Source organism: Sebastes umbrosus, chromosome 16 (genome assembly GCF_015220745.1).
Source record: "Sebastes umbrosus isolate fSebUmb1 chromosome 16, fSebUmb1.pri, whole genome shotgun sequence".
Taxonomy (NCBI): Eukaryota; Metazoa; Chordata; class Actinopteri; order Perciformes; family Sebastidae; genus Sebastes; species Sebastes umbrosus.
The window spans coordinates 29,105,314-29,123,821 of NC_051284.1; the positions used below are offsets into that span (position 1 = coordinate 29,105,314).

General features: G+C 37.5%; 1 protein-coding gene across 1 annotated transcript; it reads left to right on the top strand.

Annotated features, from left to right (window-relative positions):
* Nucleotides 1-1,086: 1,086 nt before the first annotated feature.
* eif5 (eukaryotic translation initiation factor 5) lies at nucleotides 1,087-12,595 on the top strand. The gene is made up of 12 exons (XM_037747047.1): nucleotides 1,087-1,168; nucleotides 2,853-3,094; nucleotides 5,713-5,992; nucleotides 6,144-6,225; nucleotides 6,315-6,487; nucleotides 6,589-6,700; nucleotides 6,821-6,948; nucleotides 8,644-8,805; nucleotides 9,802-9,963; nucleotides 10,086-10,250; nucleotides 11,412-11,552; nucleotides 12,149-12,595. Exons 3-12 carry the CDS (start codon nucleotides 5,921-5,923, stop codon nucleotides 12,245-12,247), a joined length of 1,296 nt encoding a protein of 431 aa, XP_037602975.1. The 5' UTR covers nucleotides 1,087-1,168; nucleotides 2,853-3,094; nucleotides 5,713-5,920; the 3' UTR covers nucleotides 12,248-12,595.
* The last annotated feature ends 5,913 nt before the right edge of the window (nucleotides 12,596-18,508 follow it).

The window sequence follows — 18,508 nt, forward strand, 5'->3', positions numbered from 1 at the left end:
TATAATTCTGACTAGTCATAATTCCAGTTCAAGATATCTTTAATTCCCCTCAATTCATCATTCCTCAATTCAACATCACCGGGTGCGAGCTGCCCAGCCTGCAGGAGCTTTACACCCAGCGGTCCTCAGGAAGTCCCTGAGGGTCATTAAGGACACGACACACCCCCACAACAGCCTGTTCTCCCTCCTGCCCTCTGGTAGAAGATACAGGACCCCCAGGACTCACACCAGCAGACTGAGGAACAGTTTTTTCCCCCAGGCCATCAGACTTTTAAATAGATAATTAATTTGACACATTCTTACACAAAAATATTTCTTATACTGTATATATTGTTAATACATATGTTCTTAATATGCCTGTATATGTTCTTAATATGCCCTTGTATAAAGTATTTCCTTTTATAATTGTAATGTAAATGTAAATGTAATGTAAATGTAAATGTAATATAATTTATTATTTAATGGAGCTTCCTAGCGAAAAGTATTTCACACGTTTGTACCTGTACAACCGGCGTGACAATAAACATCTTGAATCTTGAATCTTGAATTCAAGATATCTACATTGTCCTTGCCATATATATTCCACATACACAAGTAGAACGAAAGCGTGCTTTTATTTTTTATATTAATGCTACGATGTGTATGTTTATAGCTTATTTTGTATATTGTATATTGGTAGAATTTCAATTTTTTTATTCTTATTTTATTCTAACGTTTTTATCTATTATTTTGTTTTTATACTGCTTACTTGCACCGACAAAACCAAAGCAAATTCCTAGTGTATACCTCTTACACCTGAACACGATTCTGATTCTGATTCTGATCTGATTACAGATACTCACAATTCAGTTGCAGATATCTGCAGTGTGAATTACAGATATCTGCAACTGAATTATGACATGTTGTAATTCCAGTTTCAGATATCTACAATATAATTCTGACTAGTCATAATTCCAGTTCAAGATATCTTTGATTCCCCTCAATTCAAGATATCTACATTGTCCTTGCCATATATAATCCACATACACAAGTAAAAGCGTGCTTTTATTTTTTATATTAATGCTACGACCGGAAGTAGCTATCTCTGCTGCGTCAGTTAGCTTGTTGGCTTCCGGCAGTAGAAGAGACGCTGGTTTCAGAGCTCAGTGTTTCGCAGAACATTCGAGAGGTAAGGTGTGACTTTGTGACTTTATTTCATCACGGTGGGACTTTATTTCATCACTTTTTTTCTCGGCCTTTATCCTGACGTGGACTCAACACTAAGGATCGTAATTACACGGAGTGAAAATGTAGCTAACTATCTTAAATAATATAGTAAATCATGTTTTATATCTTCAACCGATACCGCGTCGTCAGCGCTAGTTAGCTTTAGCATGTTAGCATCTGGGCTCCGGCTATTACCTGGCGACATCATGCTGTAGAGCGCTGGGCTCCGGCTATTTCCTGGAGTCATAACGCTGGGAGCGACTGTTTATGATAACGGACTAACGGTGAAGATGTATTTTAGACGCAGGAATGTACTGGTATCACGTTGAGGATGAAATATACTTTTATTAACGTATATATTTGTTATAATTTGGGGTGTAATTTGGTGATGAAACACGTGTTATGTTGCCAGCTGGCTTGGACGTCGTTACCTGCTCTCTTTAGTTACAGTAACGTTACTTTACATAACGGATCCTTTCTGGAACCGTCCAGACTTTGTTTAGTTCTTTTCTTTTTATTTATTTATTTTGTATTTAACCTTTATTTTAGTCCCTTTATTGAGATTAATAACCTCTTTTCCAAGGGAGACCTGGTCAGCAGCAAGAACACAAAGCTGCAGACACAAATAAGAGATTAAATACAATTCACAAAATCACTAAAATGTGCATTAAAAGAAAACTATCTAAAGACAACCTAACCTTGACAACCTCTATCTCCTTTCCATCAATAGTAAGCACAGGAACATTTTATGAGCTAAAACAACATAAGTTTGGCTTTAATCTGCATTTAAAACAAGTTTCAGCTCATACAGTGAGTTTATTATTATTAGTATTATTGAGGTTAGTCCCATTTAGATTATAAGAACCTCTTTTCCAACCAAGAGAGACCTGGCCCAAGATGGTCAGCAGCAAGAACACACAGCTGCAGACACAAATAAGAGATAAAATACAATATAAGTTTGGTCTTATCTGCATTTAAAACTAGTTTTACAACTCATGCAGTGAGATTATTATTATTATTATTGAGGTTAGTCCCATTGAGATTATAAGAAGCTCTTTTCCAAGAGAGACCTGCATGGCCAAGATGGTCAGCAGCAAGAACAGAGAACAATCTGAAGACAAATGGGGGGGACAAAAAGGAACTTTTCTGGGAGTCAGCTGCACAACAAGGGAGCTAAAAACATTGGCAGTCAGCTTCTAAAGCCTTCATTTTATATATTTATATATATATATATATATATATATATATATATATATATATATATATATATATAAACCATTATTTAACCAGGTTAGTCCCATTGAGATTAAGAACCTCTTTTCCAAAGGATACCTGGAGATAAAATACAATTCACAAAAGCACTAAAATGTGCATTAAAAGAGAACTATCTGAAGACAAATGGGGGGGACAAAAATGAGCTTTTTCTGGGAGTCAGCTTCACAACAAGAGGGGCTAAAAACATTGTCAGTCTGCTTCTAAAAGCCTTCATTTTACATTCTTACAATAGTTCTGCTGTGTACGTGACCGGTTTGAGTGGAGCTAACCCACCCAGTGAAACTACAACACCTGATGATGATGCATGCGTTTTTTAGTCCGCAGTTTGGGTCGCTAGATAACAATACGCCTCTCCCTCCCTCCACCAAAAGGTCCCCCCTAAAAACCCCCCGAGGACGTTTCCAGATCAAACCCCCCTGCAGCCTCTGAGCCTGGCGCCTGCATCGTTTGGACGCTTCAGGGTGTTTATCTGTGCTTCTGCTTTGAGAGCCACAACCCCGTTAAGAAGAAGCCCTGCTGCAATCAATAGGACACCAGCACCAGCCATCGACCACCGTTCACTGCGGCTCTTGGACGATCAGCGTTGTGTTTATGTCTTTGTTTTGCGAAAACGGTAAGTTTTGCATTAAGTATTTGCATCCCTATTTTAAAATGCCTGCTTAAAATGTGTGTTTTTATATTAGTGGGTGTTATTATTGTGCATTATGGCATGTTTTCTGAGCTCACTGTATATCAAAATGGCGTCTCCCAGTCCCCTCACTCGTGTGCAGTGACTGACTGTATGACGCACTCTGCACCAAGCAGCCTGCTAAGCTAGTTAGCCTCCTCCTTCTGAAATAGCCTCGACCTCTGCCCTTCTGAAAAACGACAGACATCACTGTGTCAATGAGTCATTTTCATGTGGATCATAATGAGGAAACTACATGACTAGCTGGTGGTGGTGGTGTTAAAGCCGTCAGCAGCAGGGAGAGAGTAGAGAGTTGTTTGGCAGCTGCTAGGCCTCCTGTTTGTGACCTAATAACAAGAGAGGGCCTTATGTGACTAAAGCCAGAGGCCCTCATGTAAGACAAAGGGCTTTCACTAAACAATTTGTGTACGTATATGGCCACAAAAGCATCCAGTTTAGTGCCTGGGTTTCATTTTTTCTCCTGTGGCTTAATCTGTCATGCTTGCTCACTGTTGGATCACATGGGTATTCGTCAGCAGTATTTTCTGAGTGCAGAGGCTTTTCATATTTGTAATGTATCTGGCATGCAGGTATTAATGCTCAAACGTGTATAAATTACTCTGCAATATCCGCCAGCTGTCTCTGAGAGTCTCTGGACTCTCTATTACCTGTCCTGACATACCTGTATCATAACTCAGTCTGATCTGGCTTAATAGTGGCAGTCACTCAATCATCATCATGCACCACAGGAATCTTCTTTTGTATGTGTTTTTATTGGTGGATTGTGAGCTATCAGGAGAACAAATCCACCTTGATTTCAAAGTAAATTATATAATCAGAGTTATAATTGGTTGGGTCAGATAACTCCCTGAATACTGGCACAGACTTATGAAGTGTTGTAACACAACTGCATATGTATGCATATGATAAGATATGGTGCTGGGAAAACACCACTTTGCATTCAGTGCAAGGTATACAATTTAAAAAAAACAAAACAAAAAAAACCCAGACTAAAACATTTATAATAAGAATAATAAACTTCTAAAAAAATGGCAATGCAGGTATTAATACTCAAACTTGTATAGGGGACTCTGCAATATCCCCAAGCTGTCTCTGAGAGTCTCTGGACTCTCTATTGCTTGTCCTTCTGGACTGATATACCTGTATCATAACTCAGTCTGATCTGGCTTAATAGTGGCAGTCACTTCACATCATCATGCACCACAGGAATCTGGTTTTATTATGTGTTTTTTACCAGTGGATTGTAAGCTATCTACAGGGCTACAAACCCACATTGATTATGAAATAAATTATATAATCAGGGTTATAATTGATTGGGTTATAAACTGTCAAATAACAAACCAAGAAATCTTGATCAGTTTCCTAGACCCTTAATTGGCATTTTCAAATTGCTTATTTTGTTTGACCAACAGTCTAAAACCCCAAATATTTTCTCTCATAAGTAATCTCAAACCAGTTTTTTTTTCTGGCAACTTTAAAGGAAACTAATTATCGTAATTCTGTAAATATATTGGAGTCTTCTCCCTGAATACTGGCACAGACTTATGAAGTGTTGTAACACAACTGCATATGTACACATATGATAACATATGGTGCAGGGAAAACACCACTTTGCATTCAGTGCAAGGTATACAATAAAAAAAACTGAGACTAAATCATTTATAATAAGAATAATATACTTCTAAAATAAATGGCAATGTAGGTATTAATGGTCAAACTTGTATAATAGGAGAAATATTTGTTTAAGGTACTCTGCAATATCCCCCAGCTGTCTCTGAGAGTCTCTGGACTCTAGTGCCAGTCCATCTGGACTGACATACTTGTATTATAACTCAGTCCGGTCTGGCTAAATGGTGGCAGTCACTATATCATTATGCACCACGGTAATCTGAATTTATTATGTGTTATTACTGGTGGATTATGAGCAATCCACAGGGATACAAACCCACTTTGATTACAAAATAAAGTATATTATCAGGGTTATAATTTGTTAGTCTGCTATTAACTGTCCGATAAAAAACAAAAAATCTCATCACAATTTCCCAAACCCCTAATTAGCATCTTCAAATTACTTATTTTGTCTGACCAACAGTCTAAAACCCAACATATTTAGTTTGCCACCATACAAAACTAATCCACAATCAAATATTTACATTTTGAACCAGAACAGAAACTCAAACCCATTTTTTTTTTTGGCATCTTTGCAACATTAAAGGAAATCAATTATCACAATTCAGTAATATATTGGGAGTTTTCTCCCCGACTACTGGCACAGACTTATGCAGTTGTGTTACAACACTTCATATCTACACATATGGTACTGGGTAAACACCACTTTGCCTTCAGTACAAGGTATACAATTAAAAAAACTGAGACTAAAACATTTAAATAACAATACAAAATGCTTAACGGGATTGAACCAGCTACAAAAACATTTCAGTTCTGATATTCTCTATTCAGTCGAGTTGACTAGCAGCTCACACATGAAGTTACTGTTATTTCATTTTTTTAATTCATTGCTGTTTGTCGCTCTCCTCTTTCAGAGCTGTTGCGCAGCCGTTGGAACCTGTGTGGTGGAAATCTAGCCTTCAAGCAAGGAGCTTGCGGCCACAGCGGCACAGCGTTTTTCATGTCAGAGACAGAGCGCGCTTGCAGTCGTTTATGTCATCCCCTCTTTTCCAGACAGAAGATCCCGAAAAATCCCCAACCAAGATCCTTTTATCTTACTGATAGTGCTAACATCCAGCCAAAATGTCTGTCAACGTCAACCGCAGCGTGTCAGACCAGTTCTATCGCTACAAGATGCCCCGTCTGATTGCCAAGGTGAGTTATTGCAAATATTTGAAAAGTTATTACAGATGACACAAATCAAATTGAAGTTGCCTGAGAGGACATTTATGAAATTCTTGTCGAAAGATCATTCATTTTTTCTGATGTTTTGGGTGTTGATGTTCTGTGTATTTATCTCCTCCAGGTTGAAGGCAAAGGGAATGGAATCAAGACGGTCATTGTCAACATGGTTGATGTTGCAAAGGCGCTGAACAGGCCTCCAACATGTAAGTAACACCTGACCTGTGCAGTATCATCTTCTGTTGGTCTCGGTTGGCATTGTGATGTCTGATGTCGCGTGTGATCTTCTCCGCAGACCCGACCAAGTTTTTTGGTTGTGAACTCGGTGCTCAGACCCAGTTTGATAGCAAAAACGACCGTTACATCGTCAACGGATCCCACGAGGCGAACAAGTTGCAGGACATGCTTGATGGGTTCATCAGAAAATTTGTGCTGTGTCCCGAGTGTGACAACCCTGAAACTGATCTGGTGAGTGTTTCACAGCATCTGCAACGTAGATCCAGGGAAGTTTAAGACTCGATTGTGCAGCTTTTAAGATCTAATGAGATTTTATTTGTCTTTTCTTACAGCATGTCAATCCCAAGAAACAAACCATTGGCAATTCCTGTAAAGCCTGTGGATACCGCGGCATGCTAGACACCAGACACAAACTCTGCACGTTCATCCTCAAAAACCCACCAGGTGACATTTTGCTCTTTCTCGTAGTTACAATCAGAGTTGATCCCCCACTTCAGTTGAACATACTAGAAATTTTCACTCATGCAGATTTTGATAATAACTAATTTGCTTCTCCAATAACAGAGGCCACTGAAGGCGGTGCATCTGTAAAGAAAGAGAAGGAGAAGAAGAACCGCAAGAAGGACAAGGAGAACGGCTCCGGCAGCGGAGAGGCTGGAAGCCAGGAAAACTTCGACGCTCCTGGCGCTGTGGTGGGTTTCTAGTCCAGGATCAGGCAACTAGAGTCTCTCTAGGAGCCACATTACCACTGCCGTAAGAGTCGGACAGTTGTGTGACCAGTTTTATCAACCGCAAACACAGAGCCTGATGAAACCAGTCGGACATTGTGTTATTTGCTTACTGTTGGACCTTTTTAAGAAAACGTTTGGTTACTCAAAGTGGTCGCTGAGGTCAACGTCCCTGTGAGCAGCCGACTGTACTCACTGCCTAAACAAAGATCAGCCTTGTCAAAAAATCACCCCCTATCTCACAGTCCAGTGATACTTCTGACTCTTATTTAATCTGTGTGGTGATTGAGCTTCATCAACTACTTTTTTATTGACAAAGACTGGTTTTAATCTTAAAGCCCTTTACAATCGGCATTCATTCCCGGGACAAATGACTCTGCAGTAGTCACAGGTATTTATCGGCTCCAGCGCCAAGCACCCCGGTAGATACACTAATTTTCGCCCCGTTTTGCAATGCTGTGTGACGCACATTGAAGTGAATATAGTAAATAAAATCAACAGGGATTTGAACAATTAATATAATTTATTAATGTATAAAACATACAATTAATATCCTCTCCTCAAGGCCACCAGACTCCAGGCAGACGATAGTAATTTTATCTCGCTGATTGTCGTAAAACACACTTCAAATTCAACAGAATCATAATAACTCATCAAAACTGTCTTTGTTAGTCTTTCCTCTGTTCCAACAATCACCAAATCTGGTTTGGTCAAAACAAACCCTCAATACACCGAGTTACATGTGAAAAGAAACAGAAACAGACAGAAACATTAATTTTACCTTGATGATCATCGAAACCTGATTCATTCAAACTCGACAGAAACAAAATAATAATAAATCTTTTAGTCTTTCCATTGTTCCAACAATCACCAACTCTAGTTTGAGAGTTTGAAAGAGAGACTGAATGAGTAACAGATATATAAAAAAGAAGTAACCACCGTAATGTTTCCACTGTTTACTAACTCTGCTTCCGGTGGTGGCCGTTGTGTCCTTGTCCTCGAACGTGACACACCAGGAACAAAAAACTAAAAAAACAGGCTAGTGCAACGGCACAGCATACTCACAATGGGAAAGGAGTCTTTCACCTATTTTTAGCAGGGTTTCCTGTGTTTAAAAAACCCTGCATCTATGCGCTAATGTTGGTGGGAAAGGGTATTATAATACTAGTAGTCCAAGGTGAACAAATGAAGCACCAAACCTCAAGATGATCAGGCTGTTTACTGGTACATCCAGAGGTCAGGTCTCTGAGGGAGAAGAGTGGATGTTATTTTAAGATTTTGTTTAACCGGGCAATTGAACGTTTTTGTGGAAAAAAACATCAGAAATTATTGATCAGTATTTTTATGTCTTAATATATCAACAAACTAACAAGTACTGAAAATTGGTACCGAATTCGTAGTTAGCCGTTCAGTAATCAATCATAACATTAAAAAGATTTTCAGTTCTCGCACTGCTGCTTGTGTTTCAACATTTAACATTTGGACTGTTGACAATTGTCCAAAGCCAACAGACAACAAGACAACAAGACAACAGGTTCAGTCAGCTCTAACAAACAACGATTAATTTAGTCTGGAGTCGTCTCTGTCTATACAAACATCCTGCAGTTCAGACATTTGTAAGCACATTTCCATCATTTTGTCTGACCTCTCTGTCGCCAGGAAGGAGATTCTGATGATGGGGACTGGGCAGAGGAGACCACAGAGGAGGCGCAAAGGAGGCGAATGGAGGAGATCAGCGACCACGCCAAGAACCTCACGCTCAGCGAGGACCTGGAGAAGCCCCTGGAGGAGAGGGTCAACCTGTTCTACAACTTTGTTAAAGTAAGACTGTCTGTTCTTAATTTGACTTTTTATTCACAACGTCCTTTTCTTTTGCTTCCTCTCCAAGCTATAATGATAGAGACATAACCGCCAAAAAAGCTGGGCATACACCGTACGATTTTAGAAATATTGTTGTGTAATTCCTACTCCTACTGTACGAGTAGATCGTTGGCGATGTAAAGCCAAAGCTCACGATTTGTGCTCACACTGGACGGTCCCACGATCGTCAACCACGGCCTGGGTGCTCACACTTTAAGTATAAAATAGAAGAAAAAAACTACTCCGCTGCGGGCTGTTCTGGCTGTTGACAGTTGTCAATAAAGATTATTTTGAAAGCTCCGAGGCAGGTAAAGTTTGTTTGCTAGCAGAGGTCTGTACGGGTCACAATGCTAACAAGGCAGAACCATGCTGCCTTGATCATCTGTGCCATCCTGTGCTGAAACCTCTTAACAAAAAGGGGCGCCGACGTATATGGACTCGCAGGTGGCGAGGACAGTATGGCTTTTACAGTTTACAGAGAGAAGGAGGTGTGCTAGCTACGTTTTACTATATCTATTGTACATTGTTATCTTGATAGCTACACTCTGATTACTGTAAAAAGTGTAGAGCTGATGTTGGGGAATCGGCTCGCGGCTCTGCTTCAACTGAGCGAGAGTCTGTAGACGGCCGACCAAAATGTCTGACATGTCAGAAATTCATCCTACTGTCCGACGGCCGGTCGGAAGGAGTAAATCGGTCCTCGGTCCCTCCTGTACACTGCATGGCAAACGACACCAGACAAAGCTGAAATTCGGTCCTGAAACGGGCTAAAATCGTACAGTGTATGCCCAGCTTTAAAGTCCTTCAGTCTGTAAAATGATTAATAATGACTAAAAATGATGTAGATTCAGAATAACTTTAATATACTATTAGCTTGTTGGTATAAAACCTCTGTTATTCACAGAATCATGAAGTGAACACTTATTAAATCTTAACTTCACTGGTTTCCATTTCCAGCACAAGAAGGAGAATGGAACCATCGACGCTGCCGATAAGGAGATCTTGGCGGAGGCAGAGCGCCTGGATGTGAAGGCCATGGGCCCCCTCATCCTCAGCGAGCTGCTCTTCAACGAGAACATCCGCGACCAGATCAAGAAGTACAAACGCCACTTCCTACGAGTAAGTTGAACGAAGCGTGCAGCTGTCATTAAGTCTATTTATGGGATAAAAGTTCTAAACTGTAGAGCAAATGTAACCTCGTTTCTTGACAGATATTCTGATTTTTAAACTTCCTCCCTCAGTTCTGCTTCAACAACAAGAAGGCCCAGAAGTATCTGTTGGGAGGTTTTGAGTGTGTCGTGAAGCTGCATCAGGTCCAACTGCTGGCTCGAGTTCCCATCATCCTCAAAGACCTTTACGACTCAGACCTGCTGGAAGAAGACGTCATATTCGCCTGGGCAGAGAAGGTGAGCCTAGATGTCCATATATTGACCTTTTATTAAATATTAAATGCTGAACATGGATATTATTTTGGCCAGAAACTCAAGAAAAAGATAATACAAATAATAAAGATCTTTTTTCTTCTTCTTGTCAGGCCTCACTACATGTGCCAGTTATGAATATTAACTGATATAAGCTTTAAAAAGCAAATTACCCAATTCACAAACAAAATAAAATACTAATTACTAGGGTTGTCAATCAAAGAAAATATTTAATCACATATTAATCACATTTTTTTATCTGTTCAAAATATACAGTATTTAATACTCTTATCAACAAGGGAGGGGGCAAATATGCTGCTTTATGCAAATGTATGTATATTTGTATTATACACAGGTACTGCATTTAGCATAAAACAATATGCTCAAACCACAACATGGCAAACTGCAGCTCAACAGACAACAACAGCGTTAATATCGCGTTAACTTTGACAGCCCTACTAATTATGCAAAAACGAAATATACTTAACAAGAAAATAATTAAACTAAACAAATAACAAGCAAAAGAAAACACAATCGCATATAATCTAAAAAAAGCAAACACCTAGAATAATCAAATACTACTACTTATTAGTGAAAATACAACTGAATACTAACAACAAATAAATAATAATAATTTGCTTTATTGCTGATTTTTGGTAATAAAGTGTGTAATTTAATACAACTGCTACATTAGAATAGAACAAAAATTCTTATATTACTTAGACAGTCACATGACAAGTTATGTTAAACCAGTTTTGTACATTTAATATTAAAATTTATATTTTTATCAAATGGCATATGAGGAGAAAATATAAAAAACTACTCTAAATAAAAAAATAATAATCTTTAAGTATCAAACTGTGAATTTTTCACCTTTTCCTTTGTGCCTTGAAATTTTCTATAAATTTAACTTGATACAGATGAAATTTCCCCTTAATAACTTAATTATTGTCAAAATATTATATAGTTTTACTTTGAGCTCTGCCTGTAATCGAGTAGTAAAGCTGTTGATAGAACGCAGGAGATTAATTAACTCCTAATGTGGATTAAATGTGTCACTAGCAGAGGCGTTTGGATTATAATTAAGTGTGATTGTATTTAATCCTAGCTGTTACTGACTGACTGACTGTTGTTTTTCTCCACCAGGTCTCCAAGAAGTACGTCTCGAAGGAACTGGCCAAAGAGATCCACGCTAAGGCCGCTCCTTTTGTGAAATGGCTGAAGGAGGCAGAGGAGGAGAGCGGTGGCAGCGAGGAAGAGGAGGTGGAAGATGATGAGAACGTGGAGGTAACGGACAGACTTGGATCACAATTTTATGTTCATGTGAAGTGGCTGATTAGCTGCATTATATCCCACATTAAATCTAAATAGTATGTAGAAAACATTAAAACAGATGTCAGTCGCAATATTTCATTTCTTTTTTCAGTAAAGTTTTTTTTGTCCATAATAACAGTAATAATTCACTTATTTTCTCGATTTAATCGATGAGTTGTTTTGTCTATAAAATGTCAGAAAATGTTGATCAGTGTTTCCCAAAGCCCAAGATGACATCCTCAAATGTTTTGTTTTGTCCACAACTCAAAGATATTCAGTTTACTGTCATAGAGGAGGAAAGAAACCAGAAAATATTCACAGAATTTTGACTTTTCTTCTTAAAAAAATAACTCAAACCAATTTAATTGATTATCAAAATAGATTTGAAACTTGAGTTCTTTCATTGAATGGGGAGGGGGAAATTTTTTTTTTTTTTTTATAAAAACCTACTTGTATTTACTTAAAGTCAGCCTTGTTTTAGACACTGGGGTCAGTTAAAGGTTGTAGCTGTTGAGTCTGAACACTGTGTGGATGATGTTAAACGTGGCGGCGTTGTTGTCTGTCCTCAGGTGGTGTACTCGTCCTCCGCCCGCGAGCTCAAAGTTGAGACTGTGAAACCAGACACGCCTGAAAAAGAAGAAGACGACATTGACATTGATGCGATCTGAGCGTCTCAGACGACGACGATGATGATGCTTTTCTTGTGTTGTGGCTTTGACTCACGATGCTGCCCTGTACCACCTGAACGGCTGGCCTCTCCCTCCTTTATTACCCCCCCACCCCCCCCACCCCCATCCCCAACCTTCCTCTGCTTTGTGGCATGACTTAACATAGCGCTTTACTTGCTGCACATTAACTCTGTAATTTTGAGATGTATTCAGTTGATGAAATGAAGTCGCTCTGGGGATTTTAATCACGGGGGTTTGGGGATCATTTTGACTGCACATTTTTCTCTTTTTTTTGGTCCCTTGTATTTTTCCAGTCAATAAAGAATGAATGTTTTGCTATCCACCACACTCTGTTGTTTTTTACTGTTATCTCTTAACTGTTTTTAAGAAGTTTGATTTATAAACACAAGCAGGTTTTACTGTCTAACTTTTATTCATGAGGAACCTGCACATCAGGAAGTACAGACATGTCTGATAACAGCTGTGGTTTGTTTATCGGAGACAAACACTTGAGTAGCAGCTTCCAGTGGATAGAAAATTAATTGACAACAATTATGATAGTTGATTTAGTCATTTGAAAGCAAATGTCTTTGCCTCCATGCTTCTCAAATGAGAGTATTTGGTTTTCTGTAATAGTACACTGAATATTTGGGGGGTTTTTTACCGTTAAATATGTAAATTAATAAAATCTAACATTTAAAAACTTAATAATTAATAGATGAAAAATATTCACTAGCTGCAGCCGTACAACAAATATGTAGGAATTGAAGGATTATTTTAAATGTACAAGTTTTTTTCACTTAAACAGGAGACATTAGAGGCCAATCTGTGATTCAAAGATAAATAGTGTGAAATTAAATATCAGATTCATCCAAAAATTATGACCTTTTATGCATCCCATCTCATGAAAGCTTTTATCCACCAACTAAATTTTAAATATATAAAATTATATATATAAATAATTAAATTTAAAAATAAAATAAACTGGTAATTGACGTGAGTTTAGAATGCATTATTATATTTCATATAAAAAAGTAAATAGTAACATATTAGTAATAAGTAATAATAGTACAATATATATTAATAATAATAAAATATAGGAAATAATACAAATAAAATAAACTGGTAATTGATGTGATTTTAAAATGCATTATTATATTTAATATAAAAAAGTAAATATATATAATTGTTATAATAGTACAATATATATTAATAAAATAAAAATAAAATAAACTGGTAATTGACAATTTTAAAATGCATTTTTAGATTTAATATCAAAAAGTAAATATATATATTATATATAGTATAATAGTAAATAAGTAATAATAGTATATATATATATTAATGAAATATATATTAATAAAAACAACTGGTAATTGACATGATTTTAAAATGATATATATATAATATCAAAAGTGGTAGAAATGTTAAATATTATTAGGATTAACAGGAAAAATAGTGCAGAAATTTGATTTATTGTGGCAAAGGTAACTCAAACAGGACATATGACTTCAAGATAATACATTTGCACTGACATAAATATTTAGAGAAAATTGGGATTTTAAGAAGACTTTTTAAGTAATTTGTGTATGAATGTAGACTTTAATCCTCTTCTTTATAAGGTTGGATGTATAAAATATACTTATTGTAAATTGTAAACCTGTCTTCAGATTCTTTTTTGTTTAAAAATATACAACAAAAGTCACAATTTTAAAAGTTTTTATTCATGCAAAGAAGTGTTTTTGTCTTGTTATTCTGCGTTTCCTCCCTTTTAATATGTGAATCAGTGTAAAACCTGTTTTGCTGTGACTCTGAGGTCAGCCGGTTTCCTCACTTCCTCCCTTCAGCTGGACGCACTGATGCTGCCTTCAGAGGCTGTAGGAGAAATAGACATCACCACTTCAACACAACAATCCTCACAACATGACAGTATTATGTTCATTTAATTCAGGATTTATTGTGATCTGTGGGTCACTCATATTAATCAATAGTGATAAAAAAAAATACAGCAGATATTTGCTGTGTAGTTTCACAAACATAAAAAGTAACTTGATTTTTAATTAAGTACTTTGACATTATATTTGACTTTTACAATATAATAATAATGTAATATAAATATAAATAAAGTATTTTAATAATGTAATAATGTAAAATATAATTAAATATGAGTCGACTAATTGAGAAAATAACCAATATAATATTAATTGACGATCAGTGGTAGTGTTACTAAGTACTGTACTTAAGTACAATATTGAGGTACTTTACGTGAGAATTTCCACTTTATGCTAATTTATGCTTCTACTCCACCACATTACAGAGAGAAATACTGTACTTTTTACTCCTTTGCATTTATTTGACAGCTTCAGTTACTTTGCAGATTTAGATTATTAATACAAAATATAATCAACAAATAAATTATGATGTATTATTATAGATTAAGATACACTTTATTGATCCCTCGGTGAAATTCATTAGCTATTTAACATTAGCTTCAACTTTACCAGCTGCAACATCAAAGTGATCATAACATTTATATTACTTTTGGTACTTTAAGTATATTTTGATTTTGGTATTTTGATGAATTTAACTTCAGTAAAAATGTTGAATTCATGACATTTACTTGTAACAGAGTATTTCTACATTGTGGTATTGTTACTTTTACTTAAGCAGTGGTGGAATGTAACTAAATACTCAAGTACTGTACTTTAGTACAATGTTGAGGTACTTTACTTGAGTATTTCCACTTTATGCTACTTTATACTTCTACTCCATCACATTTCAAAGGTAAATATTATATTTTTTACTCCACTACATTTATCGGACACTTATAGTTACTTTTTTACATATAAACATGATATGATGCAGTACTATAATACTAATCTATCCCTCACTTTGGTGTACTACAACATTAAAATGTTCTTACATGTATTCATTAGTAATTAGTAATGATATTCTATAATAATATAATGCTTCTCCATAATGAGTACTTACTTTTGATACTTTTAGTACATTTTGCTGATAATACTTTTACTTAAGAAACATTTTGAATTCAGTCCTTTTACTTATTATATTTTATTTATTATTATAATATATTATTATCAATAATTAATAAAAGTACAAATATTAAAAAACATATTATAATTATTTAATAATTATTTTTTGCATTTATGTAACAATTATTTTGACATTAATTATTTATATTTTTATAATAAAAAATAATTTTAAAATAAATGTTATTTTGTTTGTTTGTGGGGGTTTTTAGGATTATTTCTAGACTCTGGTATTTATATTTTTCCAGTGGTGGAAGAAGTATTCGGATCTTTTAATTATGTAAAAGTAGCAATACTACAGTGTAAAAGTCCTGCATTCAAACTCCTACTCAAGTAAAATCTAAAAAAAAAATCTAAAAAAAAAGTATTAGTATTAGTATCAATATATAATCTACTTAAAGTACCAGAAGTACAAATACTCATCATGCAGAATGGCCCATTTCAGAATAATATATATTATTATTGGATTATAATCACTGATGCATTAATTAACGGTGCTTTATATACTGCTGGATAGTTTAATCTATAAGAATGCATCATATTTATTTTAATAATAATAATTTCAATCTTAAAAAAAGTACAATATTTTTTACTATGTGTGTGTGTGTGAGGAGGGAGGGGGGGGGAGGGGGTACTTCTCCCACCACTGTACTTAAGTAAAATATCAGAGTACTTCTCCCACCACTTTAAAGTAAAATATCATAGTATACTTCTCCCACCATTGTAAAGTAAAATATCATAGTACTTCTCCCACCACTTTAAAGTAAAATATCAGAGGTACTTCAGTAAAATATCAGAGGTACTTCAGTAAAATATCATAGTACTTCTCCCACCACTGTAAAGTAAAATATCATAGTACTTCTCCCACCACTGTAAAGTAAAATATCATAGTACTTCAGTAAAATATCAGAGTACTTCTCCCACCAATGTTCATTCATTCATTCAAAGCCTATCGCTCCTTTTTGTGGAGCATAGGCCGTTGACCACAGTCCGCCAGAGTCTTTTGTCCTGGGCTTTCCTTTCCAGTTGTTTCCATGTCAGCCCGCTCTGTTTGATGTCCGTGTCAAGGTCCCTGTGCCAGGTGTTCTTGGGCCGGCCTCTCCTTCTTTTGCCTTGTGGGTTCCATCTAAGGGCCTGCCTGGTGATGCTGGTACCGGGTTTCCGGAGTGTGTGGCCAATCCATCCCCATCTCCTTCTCCTGATCTCTTCTTCAACAGGTGTTTGACCTGTTCTCTGCCAAAGATCATTGTTGCTGATGGTATCTGGCCAGTGGATGTTTAAGATGCGCCTCAGGCAGTTGTTTATGAATGTTTGTACTTTTGTTATTGTGGTCTTTGTTGTCCTCCACCTCTCTGAACCATAGAGGAGTATTGGTTTGATTTTGGAGTTGAAGAGTCTGAGCTTTGTCCGCCAGCTGATTTTCTTTGGAGCTCCAGATGTTCTTTAGTTGTATGAATGAAGCCCTTGCCTTGCCAATTCTGACTCTGACTCTGACATCTACATCCGTTCCGCCCTGTTTATTGATGACACTACCAAGGTATGTAAAGGTTTCTACTTCTTCAAGTGCTGTTCCCTCCAAGGTCACTGAGTCTTCGCTGGTTGTGTTGACCTTGAGGACTTTACTTATTCCTTTATGGATGTTGAGGCCTATTTGTGATGACGTGTCTGCCAGTATTGTTGTCTTTTCTTGCATCTGTTGTCGACTGTGAGACAGCAAAGCCAGATCATCAGCAAAGTCTAAGTCGTCTAGCTGTGTTGTGAGTGTCCACTGGATCCCGTTTCTCCTCTGTGCTGTTGTGGTCTTCATTATCCAATCGATAAGCATGAGGAAGAGGAAAGGGGACAGTAGACAGCCTTGCCTGACGCCGGTCTTCACTTGGAAGCTTCTGGTGAGCTGTCCTCCATGGATAACTCTGCAGGTCGTCCCTGCGTAAGAGTTTCTGATTATGTTGACCATTGTTTCTGGAATGCCATGGTATCGAAGCAGTTTCCAGAGGATGCTTCTGTCAACGCTGTCAAATGCCTTCTCATAGTCTATGAAGTTGATGTACAGCGGAGAATTCCATTCCAATGACTGTTCAACTGTGATGCGGAGAGTTGTGATCTGGTCCACACATGATCTATTCTGCCGAAAGCGATGCTTGCCGGTCTCTTAGCAGTGGGTCCACAGCTTTCTTTATTCGTTCCAGGAGAATTCTGTTGAATATCTTTCCGGGCACTGAGAGAAGCATGATTCCTCTGTAGTTAGAGCATTTGCTCAGGTCTCCTTTCTTGGGGAGCTTGACCAGATAGCCCTCTGGCCAGTCTGTTGGTACTTCCTCCTTCTCACAGATCTTCTGAAACAGTGGGTGCAGCATCTCTACGGAGGTGTCCATGTCTGCCTTCAGCGCCTCTGCCGGAATGTTGTCTGGTCCTGCTGCCTTGTTGTTCCTCAATTGTGTGATGGCCTTTTTAATTTCCAGCTTGGTGGGTTTTCCACAGTTGATGGGCAAATCCGTCTCCGCAGGTTGAATGTCTGGAGGGTTAGGTGGTGTAGGTCTATTCAGGAGTTCTTCAAAGTGTTCTGCCCATCTCTCCTGTTGTTGTTCTAGTTCTGTGATCGTCTTCCCTTCCTTGTCTTTCACTGGTCGCTCTGTTTGTCTGGTCTTGCTGGACAGCTTCTTGGTGGTGTCGTACAGCTCTTTAAAGTTTCCTTTTGCTGTCGCCTCTTCTGCTTCTTTAGCCAGGCTGTCGATGTAATTTCTCTTGTCCTTCTTCGCACTTTTCTTTACCTTTCTGTTGACCTCTGTGTATTCTTGTTGGGCTTTTGCCTTGGTTGTTCTTGTACGACAGTTGTTGATCTCTGCCTTCTTCTGTCTTCTCTCTTCTATCTTGTGTAGAGTTTCTGCTGATATCCACTCTTTCTGCTGGCACGTCTTTAGTCCGATTACTTCCTGGCATGTTGTTGTGACGGCCTCTCTTATCTTTTCCCATTGGTCTTGCATGTCTTCTTCCATGCTCAGATCTTGTTCTTCAGAGTCAGCGTGTACTCCTCCCTTTTCTGTGTCTCTTCCAAAAGGCGGACGTTGAACTTCTGTCTCTTTGTTGTTGTTTCCATCCAGTGCTTCTTCAGTTTCAGCTTCAGAGTGGCAACTAGCAGGTGGTGATCTGATGCTATGTCTGCTCCTCTCCTCACCCGTAGGTCCTGAAGTGATCTCCTGAACTTCCTGGT

Coding starts and splice junctions, on each gene's coding strand:
- eif5 (XM_037747047.1), top strand. CDS start 5,921: ATGTCTGTCAACGTCAACCGCAGCGTGTCAGACCAGTTCTATCGCTAC. Junction 10,251..11,411: donor TATTCGCCTGGGCAGAGAAG/GTGAGCCTAGAT, acceptor TTTCTCCACCAG/GTCTCCAAGAAGTACGTCTC. Junction 11,553..12,148: donor AAGATGATGAGAACGTGGAG/GTAACGGACAGA, acceptor GTCTGTCCTCAG/GTGGTGTACTCGTCCTCCGC.